This window comes from Gasterosteus aculeatus, chromosome 5 (genome assembly GCF_964276395.1).
Source record: "Gasterosteus aculeatus chromosome 5, fGasAcu3.hap1.1, whole genome shotgun sequence".
Classification (NCBI taxonomy): domain Eukaryota; kingdom Metazoa; phylum Chordata; class Actinopteri; order Perciformes; family Gasterosteidae; genus Gasterosteus; species Gasterosteus aculeatus.
Genome location: NC_135692.1, coordinates 6,605,584 through 6,625,954, shown reverse-complemented (window position 1 = coordinate 6,625,954; position 20,371 = coordinate 6,605,584). Strand labels below are relative to the sequence as shown.

The following is a 20,371-nucleotide window of genomic DNA, read 5'->3' as shown; positions in this document are numbered from 1 at the left end:
AAAGTAATCAAACTCAATCTAGAGTTTACACAATGTGAATTGAGTCAATATGTTCACTTGAAATGAAAAAAAGGGACACCGATGAAGGCTGTAACATTGTCATGGAAAAGAGGGAGGCAAGAAAGAAATTGGAGATGTTTCGTCACTCAAAATCATTCTAACTGAATTGTTCTTTCATTGCTTTTTTTGGGGCAGGAGTAGGAAATTCCACCAACGCTACTGGGGAAAATGTAAGTCAGTGCTCCAAGCTGCAGACTGTCAGGATTTCTCATGCCGCTTTCTTTTCCAAGACGCAGCGATCGGTTGCCAGCTCTCTCAACGTTTCGTAGCTCCACCACGTTTTAATAATTCATTAACACACTTGGTCGCATGCCGCACTTCTTGGGACCCAGATGGGTCTTTTTAAGGTAACATGTCTTAAGTGAATGTTTTTTCTTGTTGCAGGCTGTGTGCTTCAATATGTGACTAAGTCCTCTGAGAAGCCTTTGTGTGTCATCTTGATATTCTCATCCCACTTTGTCTGCATGAAAACAACATCAGCAAACACACAAGCCAATGTGACACATGTGATTACTAACGTTTTATGTTAGCATGGTGTTTCCCCCCATCTCACTAATATTAAATTGCAAATATTGCTTTCAAATATCTTTATCAAAGATTGAGGCTAATGAGTTCGGGTTAGTGAGTTCTTGTATTTTGGATTTTATTTCACCAGCCAACATTCCTGACAATTAGCTTCAGCTTAGCCACCGTAAAGCTAACGGTCAGCGGAAGTTGTAATTACAGCCTTTAAACCTGGACTTTCCAACTTTGACGGGAAACATTTAGTGCTTAGGTGGAGTTCATCTTTCTTTAGACGGTTTTGTTTTTATTTTTCTACAGTTCTTGATTCACCACTTTCTGTGGTTCAGACTCTGCGCCGCACTGACAACCGGATCTCTAGGGGGCAAATTTAATACTGAGTGTGTAGCTTTACTTTCATATCCAGCGAGACGGGCTGGAGGGGTTTTCCATCTTTTGGGGAGATTTTTGTACATCTCAAACAAAACCGCCATGAGCCTGAAAACTAAAGGATTCATTACAAGAGTAATAACTCAGTTGTTTATATACAGACTGAAGGACAGCTGGATCGAAGTCTCCATGTACCAGTTGGTGCATTTAAATCGCTGTATTTTATTATAATCTTCTAAAACTGTTAAAATTTGCAGTTTATCGTGTAAAACTTTATGTATCCACGTGGTTTCGGCAGAGTGCCAGATTAAAGAAAATTGGAAACACGTGAGTTTCAGAAAGTAGGATCGACGGAGATCAAACTACCAACAGAGGACGGGACAACGTAATGTCCAAAGCCTGCTGCGGCGTCCACATCGTCCTCGGTCCGTCTCGAGTTTGGAATAAGGCTGACGGGGCTGGTGACCATAAACACAGCTCTTCTTGTGAAATTCCATCGTCAATAGGGGCTTTTTTTTTTCCAGACCCCAGTGGGGCACAAACCTCAAGAGTGTTTGCAGAGAAAGAGACAGAGCTCGAGAAGAGTTCACATGATGAGATGTCAGTTGCTGCAGAGTGGGCAGCAGGAAGCATGTTTACAGTAGACAAGTAGAAAAGTGCCTTTATTGAATATTTATTCAACAAGCTACTGAGTAAACCGGGTGCTGGGGATTCATTTCCTGCTATCAACGGATGTCCGATGGCCTTCCACGTAAAACTGTGTATGTTTGTTATAAACAGAAGGAAAACGCAACCATCAGATCCTTAATGCCTCCCATGGGTTTACAGAGGTTGATTCTCCAGGTGGAAAGAGCGCCACCTACAGAGAACGCGCTTCAATTAGGTTTTCTATCACGTGGAACCCACAGCTTCCAACAAATGTACATTTCCCTTTAAACCACCTCAGACTGCCTTCTTTAAAAGCAGGTTCAAAGGGCATTTTGGGAAATGTAGGACCAGAATGCTCAGACCATGTGCTACAAGCCACTCTGAGCCTCGAGGTACAGCTACGGTCTTTGTGAGAGGAAAAAAAAAAAAATAGAAAAAAAAAAAATGAAAAAAATACTTTTCCACTGAGCCGTTTCCCCCCTCGGGCGATGCTTCTCTCAAAGAACACACATCTGTAAATCATCCAAATCCTGCCCGAATATGTTACAGGTTAAAACAAACAACGCCGTGTGTGTTCCACCTCCACGCCGGCCCTCCTGCGCGAGCACACAGCGCCATCTCGTGGTGAAGAGGAAGATCTTTCTCTGGCAAAGGAAATCAAGACATTGTTGCACCTTCTTGGCTCATAGGAATTCATTTCAGACATTATTCAGGTGGAGCAGAATTACTACAACAGAAACGTTTTTCACTTTTAAATTTTGTTTTTTTAATTCAACTGTTTAAAAACATTATTGAAGACAAAAATCTGCATAATAAACTGCCGGTGTCCATAAATCACCAAGAAATGTCCATCTCACGATTAAATACACTGTCGCCTGAGAAGCACATTTTGACTTCCGTAACAGCTCATCAGCGACTGCTCGATGGGTATTCTCGTGGAAAAGCTTTGTTTAACTGCAATACCTTCAGGGAATAAGAGTTCTGAAAGTAGAGAATCTGCATATGAAGCACTATTGGTTGTCGTGAAAATAGAAAATAAATATTCCTGACGCGTTATGGCTTTTATAACCAGCTTCCAAAACAAATCACGTCTTACATGTGCGAGTAGGAATGCGCGTACATTGTAATGAGTGCAGGATGGTTTGCGTCGCTCCCCGAGAACACAAAGACTGTGTGTGTGTGTGTGTGTGTATATATACACAGGGCAGAACTACGCATCAATGTCTCCTCTAAATGTGGTGCTAAACTTCTCGTGAAAGAACAAGTTTCCCTTCTAGTCTTTACCAAAATGTGTTGGTGATCCTTTAACTGAAAGCGTTTATCCACAAAAGAGATCTGAAGACAGCAGCTTGGAATACATTTCAAACGTGACAAAAATGTGAACAATTAAAAGAAAAACAGCAGACACCCGATTACCCGACATAAGATTATAGCGCGCTTTTCCACACGTGCTTTATGAAATCTGTCAGCAGAACAGAACAAAAGGGGGTGTAAGGTCGACGTCTATAGTATTGCACATACAGAGAGAAACACTGATTCAAGTTTGCTTATGATGCTTAAACAGTAAGAGGGTGATTGTGATCAGCTCCAAGGCTGAAATGTAAAGCGAAGCTGAATTCTGATTTTCATTCACAGAGCTGCTGGGATTTACTCTGATGGCGTCGTTTCACCTGCTGTGTGAGAAGAGCGGTGAATCGTAGCGATGCGCATGGAGATTCTCACCCTTCAATGGCCTGAATCTCTTTTCTATTCTGGGACGGTCCCCGAATCTGACACCAATATGACCTGGAAGTCCTACCGGAGAAGCAGGGTGGGCTTGAGCAGGTCTCTCTGGGACAGAAGACGTGTGGTCCATTTCCCTTCAGTGAAAGTTCTAGTTAGTGACTTAAAGCTGTGCAAAAGAAAAAGAAAAGTGATTTTTTTTTTTTTTTTAAAGGTAAACTAAAGAAAGGTTCACAAAATGATCCATATAAAATTCAAAGGACAAAGAAAAACGAAAGTTTGCAAATCATTTTGTAGTTTTAAAAATGCACATCAAAAGACACAACACAACGAGGCACCAAAATTCCAGGTACCAAAGCTCCCGGAAGCGGACCTTTGCATCCGGGCAGATCACATTCCGTTATGGGAGTCGAGATCAGACGAGCAACCAGAGACCAAATATTTATCTGCTTTGCAATCTGAGCAACGGCGGGAAAGAAGCTACGACGCTTTACAACATACACCGCCGGGCCTGATGGGAGCTACAAGCAGCCAGCCGAAATTCAAGGCCATTGTGCGCGAGTTCCCTCTGGCGCCCCCTGTGGTCGGACGGCTGAGCTGCCATCTCTAATGTCACGTTCCTTTTATCCGGCAACGGGCCACTTCCCTTCCCAAAGAACTCACCGGAGGAGATTGATTAAAAACACTAAAAGTTAATGTTTTGTGGATAAAACATTGCTCCAGTCGCCTGCGCCAGTGGACAGTAAGTGGTCACAACAATGCGGCCTTTAAGACGGTAGATTTTTTTACATGGGAATTCCACTTTCCTTTTACAAAATGATATGATTGACTGCAAAGCCGTGAGCAGGGGACCGGAGCTCTCGGGAAGCTACGTCCCGATCGCCAAACACACACACGCACGCGCACACACACACACCCGCCAGATGTTTAGTCTTAATCATACTTTTTTTTCTAAAAGGCAGCGGGTTAAAGAGTTTCTCAATCTAAAAAAATACAGAAGGCTCAGACTAGTGGTAAAACTAGCCGGACAATAACCCTCTCTGTCATGTAGAAGGCACGTAAACTACCACAAAAGTATAGGAATAATCTTTAAATGTGCAAAAAAGCTGTTTACATTGTGTCCTTGATAAAAGAAAAAGATGTCACGATCTGCCTTCGTGTTTCTGTGGAGGAGAACCTCCTTCCCATCGCTTCCATTGGCACTTAGTTAGCATTGGTGCAGATTAAAAATAAAGGGAGATCAGGGAGGGGGGGGGTGGGGGGAGTCGTGTGACGTGCAGTAAGTCGGCTGCATGACAAGAAGTTCTGCTTTTAATTCAAGGAATTCAAGGATCTGACTGGAGTTACTGACTGGATTCACTTTGGATTCCCCCCAAAAGACAACCCAAAAAGCAGCAGGACGACACCCTGCGCTCCACCCCTCCGTCTCTCCGGTGTCCTCGGTCATTCAGACTCAGGGGAGGAGGTGGAGGTGGGGCTGGGGTTGGCGGCGCCGACCTCTGTGGTGGTGGTGGTGGTGGGGGAGGGAGGTGTCTTGGGGCCTTGGAGGGCCTGCGGGTTAACGATCACCTGGATGACAAAGTCCTTCTGGATCTTAGTGTCCTGCAGCCGCGTCTTGTCCGGCAGCAGCTTCCCAGAGAAGAACCAGCGCTGGTGGCTGGTGTCAATGTCCTCCTGGGCCTGCAGCTGCTTCTTCAGCAGGCCGATGGTGTCGGCCATGCTGGCGCTGAGGCGCAGGTCGGTGCCCGTGGACAGGCGGACCTGTGGTGGCGGACGGGCAGTGTGAAGATTAGTGTTGGGAAGCAAGCGAAATGTGGCTTTCTCTGATAAACGGTCAGGTGATCCTGGCTAGCAGCGCTAGCTGTGAGAGGCTACAGGAACATAAAGAATAGCTAGAACAACGTTTGGTTGGTTGGTTGGTTACGTGGCATAAATGTGTGGATGACCATATTAACAAATAGACTTGTGGACAAAGACAGAAGTAGCAATTGGATGACACAAAAAACAGGCTGCTTACTTTGAGCTGGAATTCCTTTTTGGGGGCCACGGGAGGTTCGGCGCTATCGCTGGGGTCGTCGTCGCAGCGCTCTGAGATGAGGTTGATGGGTGGAGCCAAGCAGTAGACGGGCAGCTGGTAGCGGGTCCCCAGTTCGTCGTAGCACTCGGCCAGATTTCCTGCAAAGGGGCGAAAAAAAAAAAAAAAAAAAAAAAGTCAGTTTGTTCTCCTTCAGTGCATTTTCCCACAGATCCACATCTTTTGGCGCCCTCACCGTGTGGCAGCGTGATGTTGGCCCCGTCAACGATGGCCTGCGCCAGGTCGTGGTCGCTGCCCTCCAGGGCCACGGCCGCCGCTTTCAGGGCGTCCCAGATCTCCTTGCGCCCCTCGAAGGCCGGCGCCGTGTCCCAGAACTCGTCGCGCTTGCTCCGCAGCTGGCCCTCGGTCATCGGATAGTCGCTCTTCCACTTGGGACGCTCTTTCTTCAGGGGCTCATTGCGCGCTGCGACGGGGAGGAAAGAGTCGTTAACAGTGCGGTTCATGGTTTTTAGCAACACCGTTTATGGGCTCTAGACCGGTCTGGGCTCATCTTTATGAAACGTCTGAGCGGCAGAGAAGCCTCTCTGGGGAGCAGAGATGGAGAACTGAAAAGCATGGAGGAGACGGCAGACATTCAAGACGTTGCATTTCTGTCCAAATGAATTATTTAAAGGGGAAAGCGGCTTAGGCGTACTGAGGAGGACACTGTGTTGAATTAGCCATGGCAGCTTCCTCCCGGCCACTCAGCCAAAGTGCTGATGAACATGCAGCGTCCAGAGACAAACGATTGGGTTTAAGGCGCAAGTTCTGTCCTAATGCGGCCTGTGATAAACATGTCCCTGCGTTGACAAATCTCACAACGTATGCAAATTCAAAAGACACGCAATTTACGAATCATTTCATTAATCAGACGATCATTTTCTCGATTAATGGCGCAGTGGTCTGCTTCATTAAAACCCATCAGAAAAGTGAGAAAAGGTCTGTGGTGACATCATCAAATGTCGTACGCAGCAGTCGTAAAACAGCAAGGATTTCCTGTTGACAGGAGGACAAAGCAGCAAACGCTCTTTTAGAGGATGTCAGCATTAAAATGTTTGACTCACAGCTGAAGATCTAAAAGTAATCCAGTGGTGTGAGCACACGTTGCTAACAGGGACTGCTACTAGGTAACTCAAAATATAAATCTGTTCAAATGTAAAAAAATATATATATTTCTTAATCAAACCGCTCCTTTTAATAAGTGGTTACTTGTTGGTTTTGCGAGGTATGCAGATCATTTAGTTCAGACTTGATGCGCACGTTCTCCTCTACGGAACATGATTAGACACGTTATTCTTTACTTACTGACACCATCATGTGAGGAGAACAAAATGTCTCGCTGGTCTGTTGCGATGTCATTAAAGTTGGCTGGAAAATGTTGCATTGTGAGCTCCTGTGGGACTGCAGCGCTCCGGTTTTAATGACTCCCTACTCGGAACCGCTATTCTTTGCAGACAGTGTGTCACCACCACATCTACCGTCTGCCAACGAATGTGCGATAACACTCCGCTAACAAGTGGTCAAAGTGAAACGTTGCTGCACCTCACGGTTATTCATTTCACTTCACGGAACGTTTCAAAGTATGCTTAAATCTATTTTTGGAGTTAATGTGGAGCGAAGATACGATCGTATTCTAGCTACAGCTGTGAACTTATTAAAGAGCAAAACAGTTAGCTACGTGATCCAAACAACTTCACAGAAGCACCATGGTACGTTAAGGGTTCCCTAAGGGTTCCTTAAGGTTCTTCACATTGTATTGTGACAGAAACACGTACGGAGTTATTTTATTTTTATTTAATGATCATCATTTCAGAATTACTTAAAAGATACCGTTTAATCTTTATTTTGGTGAGCCACCGTTGTGCGTTTTATTCATAGTACTCAAATCCAATAAACTAAGTAATCTGAATCACCTGCGGCCAACATTTACCCCGACAGCAGTACACGGAGGCAGCGAGCCGTTACGGCCCAGACCTGCCGTCAGTCAGGCGATGAGCTCACAGCAGATTACCGCTTCATCAGCAGCTAGACAACCTTGTGGTGATGTCTTCAAATGCAGTCGTTGTTGACCAACTGGTCAAACTGTGGAAATATTAAGTCATAGAAGACTGGCAACACCAGGAAAACTGAAACACTTCAGCATTTTTGATCAGCTTAGAAATAACTACATCTACTTCATCCCTTCAACTCTCATTGTCACATTGAGACATTATTTTGAAAAAAGGTATTGACTCAAACATTACCTGATTAACCTCTATTACTTTTATTAAACTCAGTTTGTGGAGAAGAAGGACTCCTCAATACATTGAATGAGTATTCATAATAGCAGTCGGTTATAAGCGACGTGTTTTTTTGGGTCATCACAGCCGTCCGAGGCGTGACCTACATTTAACACGTAGTTTCATTATTCTACTGTAGTCATGTTGTCCTTTTATCTCACGGCGACGAACATTTAGTTTCCACGTCAGAGCGGGTAGAGCGTGTCTCGTTAGAGGACGTGATGTGGCTTGTTCTTTTGGAGCGGGGTCCACTAGGGAGGGTCTCTAGATACCGATCAGGGTGGGGAATTACCACGAGCTGCTGCCGAAGCCCAGGGGAACCTTTGCTCTGAAGGCTTGAAATAGTTGATACGTTGGGCCATTTGGCAGGAAAAGGGCCAATTATTTTGAAGGTCATTTTCTTCAAATCTATATCAGATGTTCATTTTCGACTACAGACATGTGGACTGGGGGGGCGTCTAAATGCCTGACGCTAGTGTGCGAAGCTGGATTTATTCTCCAAAACGTCCTCACCAAAACACCTTTCCATTAGTAACAGAGGAAATAAAAGGACAAAACTTGCATCCAAATGAGAAAGACACTAAAACAGTCACTACAAGGTGGAACTTTGCAGACAAGATCCCCTTCATCATTTCCCTTCAGAGTTTAGCAGTCTGCTGGAGTGTGTGTGTGACAACTGGACCAACTTACTGACCCCAGCAGAGACGCCGCCACATCTCAGAAGGGGCGTAGAGGTTGTTTCCCCTCGTATACACAGTTAATCTAGCTGCTCAGATTAGACCACACAGGAGAGTTGCACCACAATCTGGTTGCTGGAAAAATAAGGAAACGCGCACAAAGCAGCAAACAAATAAAGAAAAGGCTGCTTCATAGTTTAAAACCCTGCTCGTACAAGCGAGCCAAATTCACACACAAATTAAACTGCATTGCATTTAGACTCACAACTAAGAATGCGGTTATATCACTTTGCTATTCACATAGACGTGAGAGGCGTAAAGACCAGATAGTCGGGCCAGTTTCTCCACAGCACAAGGAGAAGGGGGGAGAAAAGGTGATAAGAGTTGAAACCCAATGACAAGCGGTCACTTGAGCTGCATCGGACTCAGAAGTCTCCACCACCTCCTGTGCAATCCACGCAATTAAGCAGAAGTGGACAGTAGTGTGATGGCAGCCGGATTTAGCAACGCCTTGACGCACTGGTGGCGTTGCAGGAAGTGACACTTGTTGTGATTTAGTGAAGCACATCTCACCACCATCGTCGTCTTACCTCCTCGTCCGCCGTTCCTGGACGAGCCTCGGCTCTGTGAGTCCTCCCAGCCTTCCCAGTATCTCCCCACGCATCCTCCCATGGTTCAGATGGTTTCCCCGCGTCACACTAGCTGAACAAGGGGGCCCATCTCGGCAGAAGACGATGAACCGGGTCCGGGTCGGAGGTCAAATGCTGCGAGCCTAAGGGGTCACCGGCGCCAAGGATGAGAACACGTGGATGATTAATAGCGATGAAGGCACACACTTAAATATACATGTCGGCCATGTATGTAGGAGCCAGAGTTAAAATGCGTGTCCTCTTTACGTATCAGTGCGGTTTGCGCGTGAAACGACCCCACTAGAGTCAAAGCTCTTGTCCCACACTACCGTTACCCACACAAAAGTCCGCTAAATCAGCGACAGCACCTGCCAACCCGTTTATTTAACGTTAAGACGTGAGCTCGAGTCGTCTAACTTGCCTGTGAAGTCGGGCTAGTCGTGCGCCGTGTAGCCGAGCATTGCAAACAACGCGCACCTTCGTCGCTAAAAGCTAACAGGGCCAACCGGCTAGCTCCCGGGACACCAGCAAACGCCAACGTCCGCCAGCTCGGGACCCATTTGCACGCTGGGTTTCCTTCCAATATCCAGTGGACGGCGGCGGTCTCACGCAGACATCCCGCGTACCGTTCCTATTCTTGGCGACTATTTCCAGTTTATTGTCCCACTTAAATCCCCCCCTCCAGACGTTGGTGCCGTCTTCCCTGGACTAGCGGTGGAACCGGAGCTCGCGCAGTTTAACTTTCTTTATCTACGCCTGCGCGTGGGCACGCGGGCAGGTGCTGCGTTCTCTTACGTCAGGACGAAATGCGTTATGAATGGACGGGAGCGCTAATCGATTCGACATCCACGGAGGTGTCACCGCTGATGTAGTGAGTGTATTCATTTTAAACTGTGAACAGTACGAAAGCGACCACACCGTGCCTCGATGTTAGGGGACACGGTCTCAATCGGTAACGTTAACCCACATCGCTGATGTCAGCTCACTCCCTGTGGAGTGGCGTTATTCGGACGGCACCTGAAGGCAGCACAAAAAAAGCTAATGTTTTAATTTTCAGATAACATTTACATTTCAAGCACACGTAAAGTATATGGCCCCTGGTAACATCACATTGTTCGATAACGATTTTATAACTGATTCTGTACAATTAGTCACGTTTGTCTTTTGTTTAACTCCTTAACTTTTCGCGCATGCGTGGTCTCGGTGCGAGTCACAGAGGCGCGATGGCTGCGGACAGTGCCGTGCTGCTGTCTCTGGTGGAGGAATTTGTCTCTGGACTGCAGGACAGCAAAGCCAACGATGCGGCAACATGTAAATAAGTCGTCCTCGCATTATCGTCGACATCTTTCCTGAGTAACTCGTTGCCCAAAACGCGTCCTTGGAAGCTGCTGAGCCGCCGCTTGAGGGATGCGCAACACGGCAGGATGGTTAACTAACGTTAGCTAAGTTAGCACCGCGACATCCTGTGTGGTGTCATTGTCAAATAACGTTATGTCCGCTCACCCGATCGCGGTATCGGCACACGCTCGATGGATCCCTGACGTACTTTTATCGCAATGTCACCCAGCTAATAACGTTATATTAGCCGCTGTGTGCGAAGGGAAGCGTCCCGTCAATGAACTCTGTAGCGTCACCTTTGAACCCCGCCGAGGTCGCTCGTTAACCTGCAGTTCTGTTACCTGTGCGACTGGTTTCCCACGTGTGTGTTCGCCGTGTGCTTGTGGTTGTAGCCGTCTCATCGGGCCTTTTGTTACAATTCAGTAAACGTGGCTTTTCTGCTCAGGTGTCAAAGATGGACAGTTTACGATACTGGAGCTGGTGGAGGCACTGGGGTAAGTGATCAAGGTGTTTCTAGCAATACAGCAAAACCACCCTCATTGGTTTACTATGTGTTGGACAAAGAAAAGCGAATGAAAGGGTTTCACTCTAAAACAGTGAATGATGATATTTAATGTTGACAGAATTGAGTGACTATAAATGTAGAATAATCTCCACCCTTTCCTCTTCATTGTAAAGCATCCAGTTTCGAACTACGCTCTTCCTATTGCTCCTGTGTTATTTGGTCTTACTTGCCGTGTCCCGTTCCTTCCCTGTGTAGACTGAGCCTCACCAGCTCGCAGCCTCACACCCGGGCCAGAGCGGTCCAGCTTCTCTCTCAAGTGCTACACGATTGCCACGGGGCTCTCACGGAGAGAGAAGGTACGCATCTTCTCCTTCTATTTGCTTTCTGATGAATACAATCAGTTTTTAAAAAGCCCAAACATCTCGCATCCATCAAAAGAGACACATTGTCTCGGAGAGCTGCATGCAGCGTGTGGAGGGTGATGTTTGCTCCGCGTGTCTCTGTCCTCCCCAGTGGAGGTGCTCCTCGCCTTCTATGAGAACCGCCTCAAGGACCATTATGTCATCACGCCGCCGGTTCTACAGGGGCTCAGAGCGCTGGTGAGCGTTTGCCTCCTGGATACATTGAGCATCATTGTGAGACTTTTGCACTTGGTTTTGCCTTGAGTGTGTGTTTGTCTTTGAGTGTGTGCGCTTCCCCCCCTCCAGACCAAATGCACAGTGTTGCCCCCTGGCTCAGCTGTGTCCATGCTGAGGTCTTTGTTCCAGGATGTTCATGTTCAGGTGAGACTAACACCAACACCTCCCCCCTTACATTTTTGTCACATGCTGGGTGTTCACGGGGGCTGTTCATTTTCCCCCAGTCGTTGATGCTGGGCGAGAGAGCGTGCGTCTACAACATGCTCATCAACCTCATGGCCACCAGAGAAGCCGGTAAGAGACGCCCGGTTTGAGCGAGACGTATTCTGCAGAGGAAAGGCGCGAATAGCGGCCCGCATTGATAAAAGTGCCTGTGTCAAAAGTAATAAAACATTCATGCGTAGTCATCGCTAACCTCGGACCCAAGTTTGACCCTATCTTCTCATCAACATACAGTATAAAAAGCAAATAGAATAACTGCCGGTATTTATGTTTGATCAATGTGACCTCACTTCTGTTTCTCCACCGTACTAGAGGTAAACGTAATGATTAAAGGCAGCGGATAAATCCTCTGAAGGGTTCACATCTGGACAAGTTAAGATCAGATCAGGTTCCATGGGAGGCGGGTTGCTGGTCATAGATGAACGTGTTGTGTTTCTCAGTCTATAATAAAATGTATCACTGATTGGGTCTAAGCAATCTTCAGCACAGTCGTAGCCTCCTCACAACTTCCTCACATTTCCAGGTTAAAGACACATTGGGTTCATTTCTCCAAAGTGAAGTGAAACCAAAATACCCGTCAGTCCGTCTTCCAGAACTAAAACACAGCTGTGTTCCCGTCTCACCTGTCCACAGAACTCAAGGGTTTGGGCGCAGACTTTGTGTTTGGTTTTGTCCAGTCGATGGACGGAGAGCGAGACCCTCGCAACCTGCTGCTGGCCTTCCAGATCGCCAGGACCATCGTCCTCCGAGGTTATGATCTCGGTGAGCGCGCACACACACACACACACACGTTCAGCATCTCCCGTGCTACTATCCAGTGCACAGTGCCATTGAGTCTCATCCCGCATCCCCTTCATTTCCTGTACGCCATCTCAGGTAAATTCACAGAGGAGCTGTTCGAAGTGACGTCCTGCTACTTCCCCATCGACTTCAGCCCCGTAAGTCCCTGTTTACTCTGCTTAGTTTTGTGTGGGGCATAAGGGCATCTCCCTTTAACGTGTGTAGATGCATTTATCACTTCTGCCCCCCCCCCCCCCCTTCTCCTTCAGCCTCCCAACGACCCCCACGGCGTCACCAGGGAGGAGCTCATCCAGATGCTGAGGGACGTCCTCACTGGGACGCCACGGTTTGCAGAGGTAGGAGCATTTTACATCTCTCCTCTGGTCCGGACCGGAGAAGTTATGGATGATGTCATTCCTGATTTTTTTTTTGTTACTTCACCGCTCTAGTTTCTGTTACCGCTGATCATTGAAAAGCTGGACTCCGATGTTCAGAGTGCCAAGCTGGACTCGCTGCAGACTCTGGTGAGAAAAGCTCTATGAAACTCCACCATCTTTCCGAGGTTTGCAGACATGGAAGATGCACTGTTGACGTCCTCATAAGCCACACAGTGACTACGGTGCAGCCGCCACCCAGACCAGGAGGGTTTGTAAAGTTAATGCAGGGATTCTTTTCTTGCCACACTGGACATTTCTCAGGTCGCCGGTGTGTCAAAATATGAACATAAGGACGTGGCGGAGTTCCTCGAGGGACTGTGGGCCTCACTGCGGAGAGAGGTTTGTTTGAGACAACGAAACATGAATATTGGATATAATTGACGTGCATCTACATCGTGACATACTTTTGTAAAGAGACGGCTTTATTGTCCGGAATGAAAATCGGGAATCGTCTCTAAAGCTGCGATCACATGAACCAACTTTATTGGTCAAACTCTGCACTTTGAACAATAGAAGTGATGGATTAGAAGCCAAAACACACGGCTTTATGGGTAGAAGGCAACACATGCTGTTTCTCACGCTCTGCGAGCCAAGAAAGAAAGTCTGTGCTGATGCTGACGGTCCCCCAAAAAGCTGTAATTAAAGCGACCAATCTGTTGAGATAAACAGCGCTTTGCGAAAAGGAAACGCTTCAAAGTGCTTGTTGTCTCCTCGCAGGTGTTCCAGACAGCGAGCGAGAAGATCGAGGCGGCTGGCCTCGCCGCTCTCACCGCACTCACTTCCTGCCTGTCTCGCTCAGTCCTCAACTCTGACTCCGAGGACTCCCTCAGCACCTTCCTGCAGCTGGTTCTCACAGGTCAAACGTTGTGGCCGTCGCGTTTATTTGCACAGTAAATGCATTTTGTACGACGGATGTAACGACTCCACATTTCCAATAAAAAAAAAAGGGTTAAAGCGGCCGTGAGATTGGAGGTGGAATAAAAGCAAAACCGATGCAGGCAGAGCGACTGAGGGTGTTTTGATGTATGAAGTGTTGAGCTAACTGTGGTTAGTAGATGGAAAGGAGATTGTACCATGTCAACGCAGAGCGAGTTCCAACGTTCCACTCAGTCCACGCTCAGTTTACAGCTTATTCAAGTTAAGGAAAACCGGGTGTCACAGCTTTCACGACTTTAGTGAAATCTATAGTTCTTGAGAAGCCAGCCATGATTATTATTATGATATCGACACTGGACTTTGACTTCTACTGGTTCATTTTTTATTTGTTGTTGTTGTATCTGTTTTTAATCCCCCCTCTCTTGTGACTAACACGGCAGCACAACAATGAGTGGTTGTTTTTCGTCGTTCCAGACTGCAAACATCACCTGTGCGAGCCGGACCTGAAGCTGGTGTGGCCCAGCGCCAAGCTGCTGCAGGCCGCCTGCGCCGCCTCCAGCAGGGCGAGCCACACGGTCGCCGACGCCGTGATGCCCGCCCTCATCGAGCAGTACAACGGCAGAGCACAGGTAACTCGGGGGCGACCCGGCGCCCAGGAGCTTGCTCCGTCCTTCACCCCCGAGGTCAAAATGTCCACGTCATGTGCGGAGGATGTCAGTAGCGTTTCTCCAGCTGCCCAACGTGCCGGTTTCTCTCTCTCTCCGCGCAGTGCTCCCAGAGACGGACTCTGCTCGAGGTGGTGCAGCGATTCCTTCAGTCAGTGAAAACCTGCGAGAGCGGCAAGTGTTGTTTATGGCTTTATTCCTCCGGGGCGACTTATTATGCGGAACACTTTTACATTCTACAAAGAACACCCGTGTTTCAGATTTGAATCTGCATGTGCGCTCGTGGTTGCGGGTGGACTGTGATAGAATCTGTATTTGTCCTCTGGTTTGTGTCACCGTGGTGCCGAGCGGACGGGCTTGACATACAAGGACAAGATTGAATTTGCTGACAGATGTTAACTCTCCTCCTCTGTTCCATCTGTCGTATCTCTAGAAGAGAGCGTGTTTTCAGCCTTCCGTCCCGCTCTGTGCACCGTGGTGTTTTCAGCGCTGACGGAGACTAATTCCAGCCTTCAGATCACCGCCGCCTCCGTCCTCACCTCGCTGGGGCGGCACAGCGGTGAGATGAGATAAGCGCTTGCATCGCCCCCCCCCCCCCCACCCCCAGTGGTCAGTTCCATACTCACCGCTTTGTTTTTGTTTATCTCCCCGCCTCCTTTAGATCTGCTGTTGGACTCTGACATCGAGCTGGCTGTGGATCACCTGACCCGACTGCTGCTGACAGAGGAGGATGAGCGAGTGAGGTCAGCTCCCGTTGAACACGCTCGGCTCCTCTAACTTCAAGCTGTGTTTACTTCAAAGATTTTTGTTGTCATTTACACATGCCCTGTGTATTGGAATTCTTGTGCTTGCCTTTCCGGAAAGCCGACTGTTCACCGTTGATGGAATTTGATGACTGAAATGTGCTGCATAGTCTTCATGAGTATAAACGCCTGTGTGACAGCCGGCTCCAACTAGAGCGAAGAGTCGTTAAATTAAGATTCTTACCTTATTACCTTACCTTATCGTAACTCATGCCCCTACAACGACATCTCTGAGATCGGGTACATAAATGGGTCTTTTCTTGCCGTTTGTGGCTCCAGTCTCGCTGTGGTCGAGTGCGCCGGAGCCTTAGCGGAGTTGCGCTCGGCGGCTTTCATCACCAATCTGATCCCGAGACTAAAGAAGGAGCTGTTTTCTGGTGAGCGAAGACCACACACTGAAAATATGATGTTTTGATCATGAAATAATTCATTGCCGTGCCTACGTTCTTCCTGAATGTACCGTTTCGCCCCTCGCTCTCCTCGCTGCAGAGCCCACGGATCAAAAAGACAACAGCGAGGCTTCTGAGAAGCTTTCCCATCATGCAGTGCGCCAGCGCTGTTTGTCGGCTCTGGCCGCCGTGTCCACTCAACCCGGCGTTGTCCAGGAGAGCGCACCTGTCCTCCTGGAGGTCCTCGGCTCAGCGCACGCGGGTATTTCTGTCCGATGACGTCATTGCCTCGCTGTCCCCGGCGGAGGAAATGAGGCCTCCGGGTGACGTTGTGTTCCCGTGTTGTCAGGTGGCGTTGTCTTCTCCGTGGAGGAGGTGGTGGCGGCGTGCGGTAGCCTCCGGAGAATAGCCGAGCGGGTGCAGGACACCGAGGAGACGGGACGGTGCTTCCACGACGTCATCATCCCGCGCCTGCTGTCTCTGGCACTCCAGGCTGCACTGCAGGGTGAGCTCGAGCTCACGCTAAAATACCTTCCACCGCAAAACACTCATCCCTCAAACGCTCTCACCTTGAACCTTTTCCTTTATTGATTCATTGCTTAGTTTTTAAGATACTTTAAAATGTTCTGTAAAGGGACTTTGAGCATTAGGAAAAGCGCTATGTAAATGAGATGCATTATTCTTATTATAAATTGGTCAATTATTGGGGCTGAAATCCAATCCGGTGTGTTTCAGGCGGGGGGGGATCGCCCGGTCGGCGTAGTCCTCTCCTGGAGGAGGTGGTCCTGGCCGCCATGGTCCCCGTCATCAGCACTTCCTGCTCCAGGCTGCAGCCCACGTCAGTACAAACTCTCACGCGCTCCTCCAACACGTTGGTTTATCTCCACAGGAAGCCTCTTATTCTGAAAAGCGCACCATCAGGATATGTGTTTGTAAAAGGAACGGTCGTACTCTCTGTGCTTTTCAATTACGATTGCTTGCTTTAAATGTTTTTAACAGTTTGATATCACCGTCATTGCCACATGCACATCGCTTAGATTGTTAGGACTGGTTTCACCAGTGGACTTAGCCGGCCTCGGTGTCTCGCGTGTGTTTTTACAAAGCACTGTAAGCCCATGTCCGTGTCGTCAGGCTGGCGGGACAGACGGCAGCGAGGGCCGTGTCGCTGTTCCTGGACGGCGACGTCTCCTTTTTACCCGACAACTCGTTCCCTTCCAACCTGCAGCTGCTCAAGGTTTGTACGCACACGGCTCTGCGGTGCCTCTCTGTGCCGTTTATTCTAATCCGATAAACAAAAGCACCTCCAGCCCGGAGGGCAGAGTCATAACGATGCAGCTTCATTGCACAATTATCACCTGAATACCTGATTATCTCGGCGGCACTCGGTTCTGTCCCTGTGAGCGTTGACCCGTGATGTTTTCCCAGACGCAGCAGGGGGACTCGTGGAGCCAGTCTCAGATGGTCTGCCTGCTCTTAGGATGTGTGTGTTCGCTGCCTCGCACCGTGAGTCTCAAGCGCTCGCGCAACGCGGGTTCTGCTCCTTTTGAACGAACGCGGCTGCATTCTGACGGTGGCGCTTGTCATTCAGGTGGAGGCGCCTCGGTTGGACGAGCTGATGACCGAGCTGGAGGAGATGAGCTGCGCCTGCAGCCACCCGCTGTCCTACACCTCGGCTGCAAAGTGCTTCGCTGGCCTGGCGAACAAGCGAGCAGCTGGTCAGTTTCGGCTCTTAAGCCTCCCTTTTTATCTTTATTTACACAACTTAAAGCCTCTGTGACGATTCTCTTTCCCCCTCAGGCGAGTCTCTCGACGGCCTAATTCAGAGGACCATGAAGAGGGTGTGTAGTGAGCTGGACTGCCCGTCTTCCCCCGCGCGCACTCAGGCCTTCACCCTCATGATCTGGGTGAATATTCTATTCTACTCTTCTCTGCTAGAAAGTTCATTTTTGTCCGGATACATAATGGTCCCATTTCTAGGACATTTAGTGTGTTTCATTTTCCTTTTTAAATTGAACTTATTTTACCGCCAGCTCTCTATTGATCCATCCAGCTAGTTGCTCACTTGACAGAAAAACGTCATGTGACAAGTTGTTCTCGTCTCCAGGTGGCCAAGGCTCTCCTCCTCCGATACCACCCTCTGTACGCCACGCTGACCGACAAGGTGACAGCAGCGTCTATTCCGTGTGCTTTATCAAACACAGTGAATCAAGTTCATCATCGGCCGTGTACTCTTTCGAAGCTCTTCTCGCTGCTCGACGACGCTGATCTGGGTCCGGCGGCAGCAGACGCCTTCCTGCTGCTGATGAGCGACTCCGCCGACATCCTCAACCGCGGTTGCCACGCCGATGTTCGCATCATGTACCGCCAGCGCTTCTTCAGCGAGAACTCCGCCAAGTTGGTGCAGGGCTTCAACGCTGCGCCGCAAGGTGCGATTTAAAGGATTGTTGCGGTGTGCTGATGATCTTTTAAAGGGAAATGTAGCAGAATAAAAGAAATTCTGCAGGTCTCAGCAATACTTCAATTCTATTGTTGGTCATTGATGTATTGATGTGTTTATATGAAATGTAGATATTTAAAAACCTCTTTGTTCTGCAATCATTTTCTGTAATTTTTCTTTTGAGCGTCAAGAGAAAAAAATATTCCAAAGCATAAACCTCTTTGGACAAGGAGGTTGAGGTCGATTAATATCCGTCAGGTGTATGTGAGGACATTCCACCCAGATTACATACAGTGGATAAACAAAGAGGCTTGCAGATTATTTGAACGACATAATGTCAAATCTCCAAAAGTGAACAAAAAAAGAGGTTTTAGACTTCTTCTCCTCAATGTCCTTCCCGTCTGTCCCCTTCACAGAAAAGAAGCCCAACTACCTGAAGGCCCTGTCCAACATTGTCAACAAACTGCCCAAGCAGGTTCAACTCACCGAGCTGCCGGCGGTGAGCAGAATTCCCACGGTTCTTTTTCAGATGGCGCCACGAAATACATTTATATATATCGTCTTAACGTGTCGATCCAGCTGCTGTCTCTTCTGCTGGAGGCCTTGTTGTGTCCTGACCACGCCGTCCAGCTGTCCACCCTGTCCTGCCTGGAGCCCGTCCTGATGGAGCCCCCCCCGGCCCTCATCCAGCAGCTGGAGGCTCTGGTCGGCAGGCTGCTGGCCCTCACCGCCAGTGCCGTCATGGTGGGCGAGAGCTCTTTGTGTCCTTTTTGGTGTCATGCGTCGGAACTACAGCAAAAATCAATGTCCTCCCTCTTGTATGTAAGAAAGAACATGTGAATTCCTCGGAGCTCTCTCAATTATTTCCTCGATTTCATTTCAGAGCGTGCGGATCGCCTCGTTGCGTTGCATCCATTCCATTTCCTGCTTCCCCGCGCACGAGGTAAAACCCGACGCGATCTGCCCGATTGTTCCTACGACGTAGAATACGAGATGTGACCCGTCGGTGTATCGTTCCGTGTCTCTGCAGGTGTTGCCTTTTCGGGCCCGAGTGCTGCGCGCTCTGTCCCGGCCTCTGGACGACCACAAGAGGCTGGTGAGGAGGGAGGCGGTTCGGGCGCGAGCCGAGTGGTAAGAGAGACACACGAGATATCACTGTAGTCTCGGTATTAAAAACCCAGCAGATAAACACCCCCAGTTGCTGTAGTTCTGTACCCCAGAATGCATCTTTTCTGATGGCCGTGTGCCAGCTGAGCTCTGTGTCGGTTCGTCATGAGGAGGCTTCTCTTTCTGGTGTTTCTCGCAGGTTCCTGTTAGGAAGTCCTGGAGGAAGTTGAGGTTGCTCCTCGAGCACAAGCCAAGTCTCCCATCCTCCCTCAACCTGGAAGAATACAGATGTGAGGGAAGTCAAACCCCTGGACCAGGTAGCGAGGATCAAAGCTGCGCGATCCACACATCCTCCCTTCCCCAAACACACTCCCCTAACTCTGGATCTATCAACGAACCCTTCATCGTCTCTTCATCTTCTGTTTTTCTTCTGTCTATATGAACGCACAAATGAGTCTTTGGACCGACTGCGAGCATTGAAAAGAATGTTTAAGAAGTTACACCTCCTGTTTGTTGTCGTCCGCATCAGAATGTGACTTTAAGTGCATTTTAAAAGGTGTAGCTTTCCTACTCTGTCAGATCAGCAGCTAAAACACGGTCGCCGTCAACAACCAGAAAATGTATAATTCACTTTTTGCACGATTTTTGAAAATCTTCCCAAACTTGGACGGCTCCAATAAGAGAGCTCAGCGCTATAATTTGAAGGTGTGAACTCCGAGGAAAAGGGCAAACAGCGTACACACATTGGATGGTGATGTCACGGACTGTGGGGGCAACGTTTTCTTACTTTTATTTCTTTTGAACTATTTCGGTGGAACCATCAAAGTTCCTCCACACAGTGCATATACAGATGTGGACTTTAATGGACCGGCGTTTAATGTTCTCATCCAGATGAATGTGTAGTTGAAGTAATGTCTAATAATAACAGCTGGGGGTGTTACATTCATTTCACTGTGGTTTGCCAGTTCGTTGTTGTTGATCTGGGAAAATGTGCCAATTGCCTGCTGGCTCACAGCGTGGCCTGAGTCACTGAATCACACCTCCACTGGGATCATTTTAAGATGGATTTTACAGGTCAATGTAGGGAAAGGTTAGAAGTGAGGTAGGCTGACTTTGGACCTCAACTTATGCCAAGGAAATATAGTATTTAAAATGTCATTAAAACCTTTCTTTGTAATTATTCAAAATGCTTTT

At 48.2% G+C, this 20,371-nt stretch overlaps 2 protein-coding genes across 2 annotated transcripts; one reads left to right on the top strand and one right to left on the bottom strand.

Moving 5' to 3' along the window:
• Positions 1–2,340: 2,340 nt before the first annotated feature.
• On the bottom strand, positions 2,341–9,748 carry ubtd1b (ubiquitin domain containing 1b). The gene is made up of 5 exons (XM_040177369.2): positions 9,402–9,748; positions 8,942–9,123; positions 5,592–5,819; positions 5,339–5,496; positions 2,341–5,082 (listed from the first exon to the last, which is right to left on the bottom strand). Exons 2-5 carry the CDS (start codon positions 9,021–9,023, stop codon positions 4,765–4,767), a joined length of 786 nt encoding a protein of 261 aa, XP_040033303.1. The 5' UTR covers positions 9,024–9,123; positions 9,402–9,748; the 3' UTR covers positions 2,341–4,764.
• A 275-nt stretch (positions 9,749–10,023) lies between these two features.
• On the top strand, positions 10,024–20,364 carry mms19 (MMS19 homolog, cytosolic iron-sulfur assembly component). The gene is made up of 31 exons (XM_078102823.1): positions 10,024–10,291; positions 10,764–10,812; positions 11,079–11,179; positions 11,337–11,422; positions 11,531–11,605; positions 11,686–11,755; positions 12,317–12,445; positions 12,560–12,621; positions 12,733–12,819; positions 12,913–12,987; positions 13,162–13,239; positions 13,618–13,756; positions 14,251–14,405; positions 14,546–14,615; positions 14,875–15,000; positions 15,103–15,184; positions 15,524–15,621; positions 15,734–15,895; positions 15,983–16,138; positions 16,369–16,471; positions 16,765–16,867; positions 17,059–17,136; positions 17,222–17,348; positions 17,431–17,537; positions 17,738–17,794; positions 17,873–18,059; positions 18,487–18,569; positions 18,650–18,814; positions 18,954–19,013; positions 19,101–19,201; positions 19,377–20,364. Exons 1-31 carry the CDS (start codon positions 10,171–10,173, stop codon positions 19,405–19,407), a joined length of 3,123 nt encoding a protein of 1,040 aa, XP_077958949.1. The 5' UTR covers positions 10,024–10,170; the 3' UTR covers positions 19,408–20,364.
• The last annotated feature ends 7 nt before the right edge of the window (positions 20,365–20,371 follow it).

What these genes read in the sequence shown, in the direction of transcription:
- mms19 (XM_078102823.1), top strand. Translation starts at nt 10,171, where the DNA reads ATGCGTGGTCTCGGTGCGAGTCACAGAGGCGCGATGGCTGCGGACAGT. An exon ending in AAAGAAGGAGCTGTTTTCTG is followed by an intron (nt 15,622 to 15,733) that starts GTGAGCGAAGAC and finishes TCCTCGCTGCAG; the next exon opens with AGCCCACGGATCAAAAAGAC. An exon ending in TCACCGCCAGTGCCGTCATG is followed by an intron (nt 18,815 to 18,953) that starts GTGGGCGAGAGC and finishes ATTTCATTTCAG; the next exon opens with AGCGTGCGGATCGCCTCGTT.
- ubtd1b (XM_040177369.2), bottom strand. Translation starts at nt 9,023, where the DNA reads ATGGGAGGATGCGTGGGGAGATACTGGGAAGGCTGGGAGGACTCACAG. An exon ending in CAGGAACGGCGGACGAGGAG is followed by an intron (nt 5,820 to 8,941) that starts GTAAGACGACGA and finishes TCCCCGTCGCAG; the next exon opens with CGCGCAATGAGCCCCTGAAG. An exon ending in AAAAGGAATTCCAGCTCAAA is followed by an intron (nt 5,083 to 5,338) that starts GTAAGCAGCCTG and finishes CCGCCACCACAG; the next exon opens with GTCCGCCTGTCCACGGGCAC.